A 13,150-nucleotide genomic window follows, 5' to 3' on the forward strand; every position below is an offset into this window, starting at 1 on the left:
CAACGTGTTAGAGTAGAAAGTTTTGTTTATTGTGTATACTAAAATTTTATACAATAAATCTAATATTTGTTCGGAATCTTAATTTCTTTACATTTGCTTAATTTTTTTTGGCCTTTCGTTGTTTTGCCCTGAAAAAATAATTACAATTTTAATTAGGACAATCTTTATGAGTACAACTTTTATTACCGTTTTTCTTCAGCGCCTATATCGCACTTGCAGGAAAGACTAGTGAAGGAGAGTTCAGATTTTTCAGAGTGCACCCTACAGAGAAATGACATTCATAATTCCTTTTTAAAATTAATTTCAAAGTTAACTTACGACTGTGTATCTTTAGCAGTTGACTTTCCTTTTGCCCCGGCTTTTGCGGGTGGCAGAGGACATTTAATTTTTGGTTTTGGTGCTTTTTTCTTAGACGGTGCCTTTGCAACAACTTTGGCTGGTGCCTTAGGTGCTTTGACTGGTTTAGCTGTTTTGGCTGGTTTAGCTGCTTTGGCTGGTTTAGCTGCTTTGTCTGGTTTAGCTGCTTTGACTGGAGGTTTTGCTGCTTTGGCTGGTTTAGCTGCTTTGACTGGTGGTTTTGTGGATTTTGCTGGCGTTGCTTTTTTGGCCGAAGCTGCCTTTTTATCAGAAGCTGCTTTCTTTGCAGGCAGTGCACCTGGTTTACCCTTACCCCCTTTTGCCCCCGCACTCACTGGTTTTTTGTCTTTTTCGTCTTTTTTCGGAGGACCGTCGTTCCACTTTGGTTCTGGACATGTGCCGCAGGTTCTCCTTAATGGCGCCTTAGACTCGCCTTCTGCTTTCGCTTCGCTTTTTTCTTTGTCTTCATCTTTACCGCCGCGCGGAGTGTTTAATTTTCCGGGCATTTGACATTCAGCAATGGTGTGTTTATGTGTTTCTTTCAGATCCTGATAGCATGGCATGCAAATTTTGTACGGTTTATTTCCGCTTTCAACAATCCACATTGAACCAGCTTCTCCATCTTTTATTGCAGCAAGCACCGTATTTGCTACCGCCTCAGGTTTCTGCCACTTGTGACATTCTATCTCTTTCTTAAAGTCCGCGGAGAAGCGAGTATTTATTGCGTTTTTGGTAGCATTGATCATTAATGGCGTTTTTGTAAGACCGACAGCAATTGCGATCACCTTTACCTTGGTACGGTCAACATGATGACCAGTACCCAATGCTCTTGACAATCCCAAAATAGCTGACTGGGTCATACTATAAATGGGGCAACCACCACAAGGAGAGAGTCCCATCGTGGAACCAATGTTAATGATATATCCACCTTTTCCCGCGCAGTGAGCGGCCATGTATTGCAAACCGAGAAGATTTCCAACCATGGTACCACACTAAAAATCACAATAATCAAACACAAAACTCATCATTTTATTAAATAACACCTGGAATGATTCTTACCACATTTGTGTGAATTTCATTCTCCCAAACTTTATCATTAAGCACACCCGCGTTGTTCACTACAATGTCTAATCTATCAAATGCATTTATGGTGGTTTTAAATGCCCCTGAGAATAAAATTAGTTACCATCGTGTAAAAAATAATTTTCAAGCAACTTACAATCGACGAGTTCACTCTTGGTAACATCGCAGTTGACAAAAACTGCTTTTTCATTACCAAACTCCTCCGCAAGTTCCTTCAGCGCGGCCTCACCGCAATCATTGTCGCGGTCAGCAATTGTCACCCCTCGACAACCACCTCGCAGCAAAGCCTTGCAGCATTCCAACCCAATTCCGGAAGCACCGCCTGTGACCAGCGCCGCTTTGTCACGCAGTTCACCGGAATGCTTCGAATCGCTGCACGAGGAACTATTAAAACGAAGAAACTGACTTGATGTAGCAAGGTGCCGCCTGCAATGGCGCCACATCTTTGATGATCCAACGAGTACCGCCTGCATTTGTACCAAAATGTATGTAGAATTTTGTTGTGTGAGCACGATTCCCCAATCGGAACGAAATTTAGCGAATTGATGATGGCAAAATAAACATTTAGTCAAAACTGTAATTTGAATGAAAAGCCTGAGGAATTACGTGCAAACGACAAATTTTGCATGCGGTGACATTGCTTTCTCACGTATACTATTATTTATATTAATCGCGTCATGACAACAAAGATTGTTTAAATTGCAAAAATATATTTGAAAGCGCGTTGCTGGATTATTTACATTGTATGAATTTAAATCACATGTATTGTGCCTCAAGCTTCGAATACTGATCCCAGTGAGGAATCTCTGTCATGAATAATCGGGAGCCCTCAAGCACCCACACGCTCCCATTGGGGCCATGTTTGATAAGGTGAATGGCGGCCAGACCGGCGACGTCTGGATTCTGTCGCTTCTCATCCTTTAGGTACTTCTCCAACTCTTTATCTAGATCGTGAGTCATCGCAGGGTTCTGTTTCTTTAGAAAATTTGTGGAAGTAATTCCAGGACATAAACATAGCACTCTCGTCTTAGACGCTTTGTAGTGTATATCATCCCCGAAGCTTCTCGTCAGACCTACGATACCGTGATAACAACAACTCAAAGTGGGAACTGGCGCCATTGGCAAGAGTCCCCCAGTTCCAGACATGTTGACGACAACACCTCCTTTACCACAGCCTTCGGTACCAATGTATTTAAACCCTAGTAGAGTTGTTCTAATGGTACCAACTAAATTGGTGACGATTTCTTCCTCCCATTTGGTACCAAAACACACAGCTGCGCAATTGACCACAATATCAATGTTATCATATGCTTCCCGTGTTACTTTGAACGATTCCTCCAACTGGACCATGCAGTTGACGTTGGCATTGATAAACATGGCACGATTACGACCGTAGGCATTATTTAAACATGTAACTGCTTCTTTTCCATTACACAGGTTCAATCCGGTGATGGCCACAGCTCTGGCACCTTCTTTGAGAAGGTGATTAGCTATACTAAAACCCATCCCTTCGGATCCACCAGTTATGAGAGCGACTTTACAGTCAACTCCCATGAAGTGCGGTTTCATCGGACATGTTGTCGAATAGTTTTTGTGTTTAGTTACATGATGTGGTTCTGGTAGCTTGAAGTTTCTATATTTTATAAGAGTACGATTGATTTTTATTTGGATTCTTGGTAAATGTATAGCTTACTTGTGTTTAAATGCATTGCGAAGCAAACATACGCTCGTAGTCGATGACATCGTGGTGATCAATGTGCATTTTGCACGCAAGGGCCAATACAAATTAATTTAGACTTCAAAGTATAATATTACGAAAATTGCAGCAAATGTCAATGGTGACAGTGAGATAAATAAGCGTAAATAAATGATTAATAGTTTATTTTCATTACGTTTCAGTTACACTTTTGAATCCATTTATATTTTTACATTATTCAATTAATATATTCTTAAAACATTGATTTAAAATCAGTAAAATTTAATGTTTATGTAATACAATGCCAGAAATATCAAAATTTGTTCAAAATTTAATTCAACTCGTAAATATTTAAACTTAACTTGTAACTTTTACAAAGTAAAAGAATAGTTCAATTACAATTGTTTTATTTAATTTAGTTTAATGCATGTATATTAATATTAGGCGTATTCGACCATCACATGTATCTGTTTTAAAAATTCCAATACTTTTTTATGTGTATAACGTCTCAAAACTCTCAAAAATTTCAAAATGCAATCCGAAAGTGAGTGTAAAAAGTAGAGTTTGGCCAACATAAAGCTATTCATAAGCACAGATTTAGACTTTCGGAAAGTTATCATCCCTAGATATCTATACAGTTTTAAGTTGTAAATTAAGCTTCGAGTATAAGTATACATTTAATAAGCGTTTTTTCCATATCATTATATACTTTCTACACCGTTTTTTGGAAAAAATATGAATGATCGCGTTTGTTAGTAGACAAGTTTTATAAAATTTCAAAAATGTTAAATACGTTTTTTATACATGTAAATAATTAGGTGGTGTTATCTTTTGCCATTAGCTGTCTTGACGATTCTTGTGTTGATTTGCATTGTCATCATTTATCATAGTTTTTCTTTAGTTTTAAAATATATGCTTATATTTTATATGTGTAGATTATTTGATTTGATTGTTGTCAATTCTTTTTACGTTCTTGTGATGTGAGTTATGCTAATTTTGAAAGATATGCATTTGTTGGTGGTAGAATAGTACGATGAGCTTTATTATTGTTGATTGCATTTGTTTTCGTTCTTATTAGTTCGACGGTGAGCAATTAGGAAAACATTTTGATTTCGCTCGGGGCCTTGGAGTTTTCTACTAACCAACAACTTCCACTTGGTGCTTTTCTTATTATTTCAACAAGAGCTTTTGCAGCATGTTCTGACCTATAAAATAATTATTATAAGGTTAATACATGAAAAAAACACAAATATTTCTTACTTTAAAGGTGTTGTTTTTGAAACATCTCGCTGCCATGTTTGTTCATACTCTCCACTTAGCAAACGTTTACGAGCATCACCCTGAAGAGCCGCTGGAGTTGGTGCAGGGCACATTGCCACCACCTTTAAATTAATCTTTTAGAAATTACTTCTTTCAATTTGGTTATGTAAATTACCTTTACACCAGTTAGATTAACATGAGATGCATCACCATAGCAACGAGTCATGGCTGCCACTGCATGTTTGGTTGCAGTAAAAACAGGCAACGATATTAAAGGATTCTGACAAGAACTTGATCCGATATTGACAACAATCCCTCCAGGTCCACCACGATCTCTTCCTAGAAATCTAAACGCCAATAGTAATCCTCTAATAACACCATTCTGAAAAAAATTAGGTTTTGTTTTAAGTTCTTTTAAAATCAAAAGTTTGATTTGTTTGTAATTACCAAATTGACATCAACTTCAAGTTCCCATAAACGATCATTCATCACGGATGCATTGTTGACAACAATGTCCACCCCACCGAGTTTTGAAATGGTCGCCTGAAAAGCCTCCTCGAATTGCATGTAATCCGTCACATCGCAGGGGTTGAAAATCACAGAGGAAGCAGTGCCGCCTTGTTTCATTAATTCATGCAGCAGCTCTTCACCTGCATCGGTGTTGATGTCACATATGGAAATCTACACGCCGTATAAGTTGAATGAATTGTTATGGCAGTGGCAGTTGGTTTATTTACCTTGCATCCTTGTTTGAACAGCTCGACGCAATACTGACGGCCATGGCCGGACGCACCGCCGGTCACCAGGACCACTTTGCCTTTCATGTCCATTGCGCGGGTTTATGCGGGCGGCGAGGGTGCGTTTGATGTCGGTAGCGGTACTGAAGTTCAATGTTGTCGTCGAGGTTCGGACGCGTGACGCGTGCCGCACCCTAAAAAGCGTCGCGACGCCGCAATGCATTTCCAGGTTTGGACGCGTCGCTTGCAATACACACAAACAGATATATTATACTGTAGTTAACTTGGATTTTGTTTACATTACATGTATATTTATATTTAGAAATATTTTATAAGCAGTTTACATTGATTTATTTTTTTAATTGTTTTAAAATGTTCTGATAAGGAAAATTATCGAATCACGCAAATTTTAAGCACAGTGAAACAAATTCAAAGATCAACAAGTTGATTATTGTTCATATTAACAATCAATTTGATTAAATCTTTAAATATCAAGGAAATAGTAAAAATATAAAGTGATATAATATAATTGCAAAAAATTAATTTTTAAAGTTATGTGCACCTAAAAAGTAGTTATATTATTCTTTTAAAATGTTTGGCAATAAATAATACATTTAAATATGCTACACGCGTTTATAACACGTGCTCAACTTTTTTTTATCAATTTCATTATAACTCGTGCGAATAAATCGTCCATTTCAAGTCATAATAACGATTCCACAAGTTGCTAACACGTAACTTGTTTGTAAACAATCAATTATTGCAAATTAAACATAGATTTCTATTTAAACTTTGGAGCACAAACACTACTAATACAGTTAGGAACTTTATAAATATTAAAGAAAACAGGAATTCAGAGTGGAAAATCTTTATTATTCCCTGAAAATACATTAAGCCTGTAGAATTCAAGTATAAAATGGTATCACAAGTGGAATTTGTGTTGTAATTGTGTTTAATTTGCCATAAAAGTCGATTTTATTAATACGCTACTGCGTATACAACCTCCCGATCTTTCAGTTCAAAGTCCGCGTCGTTCGACTAGTTTTTGATGTGTATGTTTGAATATGAATGTATGTAGTTTGTGTGGTCTGGCGAATGGAGGCTCGTCTCCATCTCCACACGCGCTCGCACACACGCACTCGCGTCCGCTTTGACGTCTAAAATAAAAACACCGCTCACATTGGATTCACATTGGTCTCGTGTCCAATAGTTCAACACAATCAAACAATAATCCAGTGGTGTTGGCCCCGCCTGGTGCTTCTGTGTGAGTGAATGTGAGCCGGTGTCGCGTCGACTTATTTACACATTCGGCAGTATTCAGCAGTCGACAGCGGCGTTCAAACGATTCAAGTACATTCTGTCGCTTTCGCCTCAACTATTCAGTGTGCCAATTCCCTATAACTACATTAATATTGCAATTCATCATGGCTTCATTTCAAATGCAACAGGTATATATTGTGGACTTTTATTGCTTCGAGAATAATTTTTTTTAACCAATTTGCGTGTTTCTTTTTGATTAGGTGCTGCGTGCAGTGCGTCCATCCATCCGGGCCTTCTCAACGACTCCAACTAAGTCGGCATCTGCGTTTCCAAACGGTTTCAATTTCGGTATGTTGTTTATTTGGTTTAGTAATTAAGCTAGTTGAATTTTTTCATACCTTTGGATCGATGTACAACATTCTGAACATTGAACTGAAAACAAAATTGCGTGTTATCTTATCGCAGTGGTTCAGATACTTGTGGGAATATTTTTAGACAGCGTTAATATTAAATACTAATATGAATGCAAGTAATAAAAATACCAAGTTATTTATTAAAGCACATTTCAATTTTTAATGATAGAAACCTTGGTTTGTTAATTATGTTTTGTTCTCTCAGAACTGAATGAAACGCAGAAAGAATTCCAAGATGTCGCGCGGAAGTTCTCACGTGAAGAGATTCTTCCGGTTGCTGCTGATTACGACAAGACCGGAGAATATCCGTGGCCGGTGATTAAGAAGGCATGGGAATTGGGATTGACCAATACACACATTCCGGAACATTGCGGTGGATTGAATCAGGGCGTTTTTGATGGATGTTTGATTGCTGAGGAGTTTGCATATGGTTGTTCAGGTGTTGCAACTGCATTGGAAGCGACTGGCCTTGGTGTAAGTTGACTAGTAAAACAAGTTAGATATAGTTCTATCACATTTGTATTCATTTTTACAGCAAACTCCAGTTATTCTTAGCGGAACCAAGGAACAGCAAAAGAAATATTTGGGCAGGTTAATTGAAGAACCATTAGTTGCTGTAAGTAAATAGTAAAACTTAATTTGTGCATTCAAATAACTATGTATAATTCCGGGTAGGCATATGCTGTTACTGAACCATCAGCTGGATCAGATGTGAATGGTCTGAAAACTCGCGCTGAAAAGAAAGGCGATGAATACATCATCAATGGACAGAAGATGTGGATCACCGGAGGTGGAGTTGCTAACTGGTAACTTTAAAATATTTAAATTATTATTATTATTTTAAATTTAATTTTATGTGTTTAGGTACTTTGTGTTGGCTCGCACCAACCCAGACCCTAAAGCTCCAGCTGCCAAGGCCTTCACTGGTTTCATCGTCGACCGAGATACCCCTGGAGTAACTCCTGGCCGTAAAGAAATCAACATGGGCCAACGCGCGTCTGATACCCGAGGCATCACATTTGAAGATGTCCGCGTGCCGAAAGAGAACGTTCTTGTTGGAGAAGGTGCTGGTTTCAAAATTGCGATGGGTACATTCGACAAAACTCGCCCTCCAGTTGCTTCCAGCGCCACTGGTGTAGCCCAGCGTTGCCTGGACGAAGCTGCAAAGTACGCTTTGGAACGTAAGACCTTCGGTACTGCGCTTTTCAATCATCAAGCCGTAGCTTTCATGTTGGCTGATATGGCTATCGCCGTTGAGACTGCTCGTCTCGCGTGGATGAAATCTGCATGGGAGGTTGATAATGGCAAACGTAACAGCTACGCTGCTGCTATTGCTAAATGTTATGCCGCTGATATTGCAAATAAATGCGCCACCGATGCCGTGCAGATCTTTGGCGGTAATGGTTTCAACAGCGATTATCCCGTTGAGAAACTGATGCGTGACGCTAAAATCTATCAGATCTACGAAGGCACTTCACAAATTCAACGTATCATTATCTCTAGGCACCTGATGGATCACTTCAAGAACGCTTCATAAACTTTGTTATCAGTCATGTGTTTTTTTTCTTGTTTATGCGCATACATTGTTCGTTCGTTTGTAAGTTTTAGGATTTTATTACTGTTTAAGCAATGCTGTCAAATTATGTGGTTTTAAGCCGTGGGAGTTTGTAATTTGATAAATACATTTAACGTTTTTACAAATACTATTTTATGAAGTTGTTGTTTATTAATGTGTGGTAATAATATTGTATTTATTGATAAGGGATATATTTTGATATTTTATACAGTAAGTTGGGTTGCATACGTTTCAGTCTTGAAATGTCTAACCTATGAGCACATATAAAGTGTTATTAGTTAAATTATACGAATTTTTGTCTTTATAAAGTATTAAAATGAATCCAGTAATTAATAGAGATGGGGATGAACAAATTAACTTTGACCCGCAGCGTAGAAATGCAAGAGATCCTGTAAGTAGTCACTTATTAATGCAATTGAACACAGCATGTAGTTTTCTTATATTGGTGTTTATTTATGTAATTTTGTCAACTTTAGTATCAATTTTCACCGGAGGAAATGCGTGTTATGAGAGAATGCAATAAAGAGTCGTTTTTTCAAAGGTGTATACCTATCGGCAGTCTTCTTGGCTTTGGAACTTATTTTGGTGTTAAGAATGGTTAGTTCACTACTTTCCAAAATACTTTTAATTTGAGAGATCTATGATTTTAATATAATTGTATTATTTCTATTTAGGATACATCAGAGGTAATATCAGATATGGTGCTGCTCCTAAAGTTACCATGGCTGTTATCATTGGTTATTTTCTTGGTAAATTTTCATATCAACAAAAATGTGCTGAGAAACTGATGCAACTACCAAATAGTCAAATTGGAGAGATGCTGAGGCAGAGGAGGAAGGGTAACTTTACAGAAACGTAAATTTTTATTTTACTTAATGTTTGATCAACATTTAATACATATTATGTTTGTTTCAGTTTGGAGCCTGGAATTGGACCAGGAATGGCACTTGCTCCTTTTAGTAATATGGGTGGTAGCGACACATATTCCGATGTGAAACCATCTTCCGACCTTGATACTACGCGGCCGAATTATGAAGGATTGGATGATTCACACCGACCTTCTGTTGATAGTAAGTAATCAGTTGTGAATTGCGAATCAAATCACTGTTTATTTATTTTTTTTTGTTTTATAGATCCAATTTATGAGGAGGAAATGCCGCCGTTGCAAAAACAAGCAACCACGTACGAGGAACTACGAAGGAAAAATAGAGAGGAATTTGCTCAAAAGAGGACTGGAGGATATAAGTAAGTGTTTCTGTAATCTTGTTAAAGGGGTACAATAGTGTGTTGTTACATCGTTACTTTTTGTACAGGAGTTCTCTATCCCAAACCAGTACGATTATGCAGCCAGAACGAGAGGAACCAACGATTGCGCAAGTTCGAACGAATATTTATGGTGATCCTATTAGTTAGTGGTGTCATTTATTCATTTGTACATTGTAAACTATTATACAAATTACAAACTGTAGCATTTTTGAAAAATAAATATATAGATACATATATATTATTAATCAGAGATATAGCTGAAATATAGTAAATAAATTTACGACGAATTGCATTCTTGCATTATGTTAAATTTTGCCCCGAATACGTAAGTGCGTACGGAAAGTCCGTCGAAACATGTCAAAGATGATAAAATCTGTAATACTGCATGCTAAATCCGATTCATCCGAAATAGCACTAAGTGAAATAAGTTAATTAATAAAAACTGAAAATAATAAATATTCAATGTAACTACTAGAATTGTTTTTGTATTTTATTCCACTACAGAGGATTATACCACTGCCTCAGTGTTTACAAACAAACAAGTTTTTCTTATCTCGTTCAATTGGAGGACAATCTCCACGTTCTCTGTTCACGCGGTTGGCTTGCATGCGGTGTTAGTCTTATTTTTATCGTCAGGTGATCCGCACGCGCACATTTTCGTCTGGTCATTAACTGTAAATTGTTTCAATTTTTCATCGCGTTATTGCGTAATATTTACCACGGATTGAATATACGCAGAGATACAATATGAGTGATTTACTGTCGACCGTCGGATTCTCTTAGTATTACACGCCTGTTTCACTATTCCTGCAATGTGTATAATTAAAATGCTTACAACTTATTGGATAACAGTAAAGTGAAAAATTCATTTTGCAAGAAGGTATGTTCTCGTGTTTCTTATGGGATATGAAAAAATAGTTTTTTGTTTTCTGTGACAAGATTTAGTTATATTTGCAATATCCTATACCTTGGCAAAATAGAAATTATTTTTGTTTTTATTTACATGTTTTTTTGATCGCGTTTTATGAGCGAATTACAATAGTTCAAGATTGTTGTGTGCCGTCGGCTGACATTCTCAGCTCTCGCTGCAGGTTGCGATCTTGTCAGTGCTCTTTGCCGGCTGTTTTACATAATGTACAATAATATTCGAATTTTCCCTTGATATCCAGAGAAATGTTTTGTTTTGCGTTGTGCCACTTTTTCGGTCACCCATCTCTTTGCATGATTTTTTCTTATGACCTATTTTTTAAAATTGACTAAATCTCTAATTTAACTAGCCTATCTTATAGAGAATTTTTCGTAAGGATATGCCATTTGATCCTCTCTATCTTGTTTAGTTTAGAATATATATAGAACATATTTCAATACAATGGAAAAACCCCCTTCGTACTGTGCCCTGAATGTGAGTCACTTCTACTGCTACCCCCGTACGGTGCCCTGAATAAAAGTCACATCTACCGCTACCTTCGTACGGTGCCTTGATTGGGAGTCACTTCTACCGCTACCTTCGTACGGTGCTCTGAATGGGAGTCACTTCTACCGCTACCTTCGTACGGTGCCCTGAATGGGAGTCACTTCTACCGCTACCTTCGTACGGTGCTCTAAACACGAGTCACTTCTACCCTTAGTTGTGTGTATACGAACTTGTACTCGTTGCGTTAGGAATTGTAGTTTTTTTTTTATTATAACACGCCAACGCGGTCTTACTGTAAGTTCGGAATAATTTTCTTAGATGCGTAATTTAATTTTGTATCACCATGTATCAAAATTTATTGCTAGAAAATACCGTAACGCGAGTTATATTGATAGTTGTGTGTATACGAACTTGTACTCGTTGCGCTAGTAATTGTAGTTTTTTTAATATAACACGCGAACGCGGTATTATTGTAAAATCGGAATGATTTTCTTAGATGCGGAATTTAATTTTGTATCTCCCTGTATCAAAATTTATTACGAGAAAATTCCGTAACACGAGTTATAGTGACAGATGTGTGTACACGCACTTGTACTCGCTGGGCTAGGAATTGTAGTTTTTTCTTTATAACACCCGAACGCGGTCTTATTGTAAAATAGGAATAATTTTCTTAGATGCGGAATTTAATTTTGTATCTCCCTATATCAAAATTTATTTCTAGAAAATTCCGTAACGTGAGTTATATTGATAGTTGTGTGTATACGCACTTGTACTTGCTAACTTCAACCGCTACTTTCGTACGGTACCTTTTGCTAAGTGCTAAGAGCAGAGATTTTTCGTGTTTGTCCCAGATTTTTCACCCAGATAATCTCCGTGACTGCCTTTTCATATTGACTGCATTCAATTCTGGATTTTAGGATATATTGTTTATACCAATAAGAGAGTACGTTCACAATATACAATGTTTTCATTGCATTGGACTGCATCCACAACATGAATTGTTCATATTTCTCACTCCTGATATTTATCGGTGTTTGTGAATAAACAACTTTTTGTTATCGCGTTGCGGCGCGTCCGGCTCGCTCAGCAGTGTTTGTTCTATTTCTTACCTAGTCGAACGTGCGGTGCCGCGTGGTAAAGACGCGTTTACTTGATCGGCGGTTTTCGCGCCGACTAATCGCGTTTCTTGTAATTTCAAGTCGGTAGTTGAATTAAAATGGTCAGCAAAGATAAGATTTAGAAGTAATCTACGAGTGCGGTGTATAGTTCTGAGACATCGCGCGTGGAACCCTGAATTGCGTGGTTTTACAAGATACGCACGTGTTTGCCGTTGGCTGGCGGATATCTCGCGTCGGCTAAGAATTCCTAGTGGTTTTGTTTTGTGTACTCATTTAATTAATAATTTGAAATATCACCACCATTTGTGCCTCTTGTGGAGAATTTCACCTACGAAAACGTAAGGTGTGTAACACAAATATTATATTCTGTTGTTATTCGACTAATTAAACAGTCCAATGTGGATTCATCACCCGATAAGGAAAAACGTTCAATAAAATTAGTTGGAGCTCGGAAAATGGTCGGATTTAATCCACGATGTAATGCAAGTAGTGCAATATTGCGTGTTCCGTCGGCTGTCTATTCGCTTCCGTTAGGTTCGTGTCTGATTATTGCTTTTCTATCTTGTTTCTGTTTGTAATCGACTTGTTTGCTAGTTTTTGGATTTAAGAGATCATGATTTAGTATTTCTTTAAAAGTAGAAATTATAATTATTAATAATTATATTGTTTATTATGTTCTACCCCCGCAACTATCACCTCTCTTGGACATCTAGGTGCAAACAGGTAATAGAACTTGTATGTTTTTCTTTTTTGTATCACTCTGTATATAAATTTTCCTTTGATCTCGGCGAAAAATGAGCAATCTTTTTTGTTTTGGGGTGATTTTCTTCATAAATGGAAGATTTTCTTTTGACAACACCCTGTATATACAATTTTCCTTCTCAGCAAAAAATTGCCAATCTTTATTGTTTTGAAGCCATTTTCTTTTTACATTGTTGATTTTCTTTCGGTAACACCCTGTATAACAATT

At 37.3% G+C, this 13,150-nt stretch overlaps 5 protein-coding genes across 5 annotated transcripts; 2 read left to right on the forward strand and 3 right to left on the reverse strand.

Moving 5' to 3' along the window:
• Nucleotides 1-7: 7 nt before the first annotated feature.
• LOC135793856 (neurofilament heavy polypeptide-like) lies at nt 8-2,111 on the reverse strand. The gene is made up of 5 exons (XM_065304967.1): nt 1,577-2,111; nt 1,417-1,523; nt 319-1,349; nt 187-261; nt 8-128 (listed from the first exon to the last, which is right to left on the reverse strand). Exons 1-5 carry the CDS (start codon nt 1,911-1,913, stop codon nt 98-100), a joined length of 1,581 nt encoding a protein of 526 aa, XP_065161039.1. The 5' UTR covers nt 1,914-2,111; the 3' UTR covers nt 8-97.
• A 19-nt stretch (nt 2,112-2,130) lies between these two features.
• On the reverse strand, nt 2,131-3,282 carry LOC135793858 (15-hydroxyprostaglandin dehydrogenase [NAD(+)]-like). The gene is made up of 2 exons (XM_065304970.1): nt 3,134-3,282; nt 2,131-3,073 (listed from the first exon to the last, which is right to left on the reverse strand). The coding sequence occupies exons 1-2, from the start codon at nt 3,181-3,183 to the stop codon at nt 2,197-2,199; spliced, it is 927 nt and encodes a 308-aa protein (XP_065161042.1). The 5' UTR covers nt 3,184-3,282; the 3' UTR covers nt 2,131-2,196.
• Nucleotides 3,283-3,304: 22 nt separating this feature from the next.
• On the reverse strand, nt 3,305-5,345 carry LOC135793859 (15-hydroxyprostaglandin dehydrogenase [NAD(+)]-like). Its single transcript, XM_065304972.1, has 5 exons — nt 5,134-5,345; nt 4,844-5,077; nt 4,572-4,778; nt 4,397-4,518; nt 3,305-4,341 (listed from the first exon to the last, which is right to left on the reverse strand). Exons 1-5 carry the CDS (start codon nt 5,224-5,226, stop codon nt 4,230-4,232), a joined length of 768 nt encoding a protein of 255 aa, XP_065161044.1. The 5' UTR covers nt 5,227-5,345; the 3' UTR covers nt 3,305-4,229.
• Nucleotides 5,346-6,328: 983 nt separating this feature from the next.
• Nucleotides 6,329-8,512, forward strand: Mcad (Medium-chain acyl-CoA dehydrogenase). Its single transcript, XM_065304604.1, has 6 exons — nt 6,329-6,581; nt 6,654-6,741; nt 7,012-7,280; nt 7,342-7,422; nt 7,482-7,612; nt 7,671-8,512. The coding sequence occupies exons 1-6, from the start codon at nt 6,558-6,560 to the stop codon at nt 8,341-8,343; spliced, it is 1,266 nt and encodes a 421-aa protein (XP_065160676.1). The 5' UTR covers nt 6,329-6,557; the 3' UTR covers nt 8,344-8,512.
• Nucleotides 8,513-8,581: 69 nt separating this feature from the next.
• asrij (OCIA domain-containing protein asrij) lies at nt 8,582-9,882 on the forward strand. Its single transcript, XM_065304605.1, has 6 exons — nt 8,582-8,773; nt 8,859-8,979; nt 9,057-9,237; nt 9,298-9,452; nt 9,516-9,627; nt 9,696-9,882. Exons 1-6 carry the CDS (start codon nt 8,699-8,701, stop codon nt 9,793-9,795), a joined length of 744 nt encoding a protein of 247 aa, XP_065160677.1. The 5' UTR covers nt 8,582-8,698; the 3' UTR covers nt 9,796-9,882.
• The last annotated feature ends 3,268 nt before the right edge of the window (nt 9,883-13,150 follow it).

Source organism: Atheta coriaria, unplaced genomic scaffold (assembly GCF_025399875.1).
Source record: "Atheta coriaria isolate IRGN ID8LTWV9N9 unplaced genomic scaffold, Caltech_Dcor_3.1 hic_scaffold_6_pilon, whole genome shotgun sequence".
Lineage (NCBI taxonomy): Eukaryota > Metazoa > Arthropoda > Insecta > Coleoptera > Staphylinidae > Dalotia > Dalotia coriaria.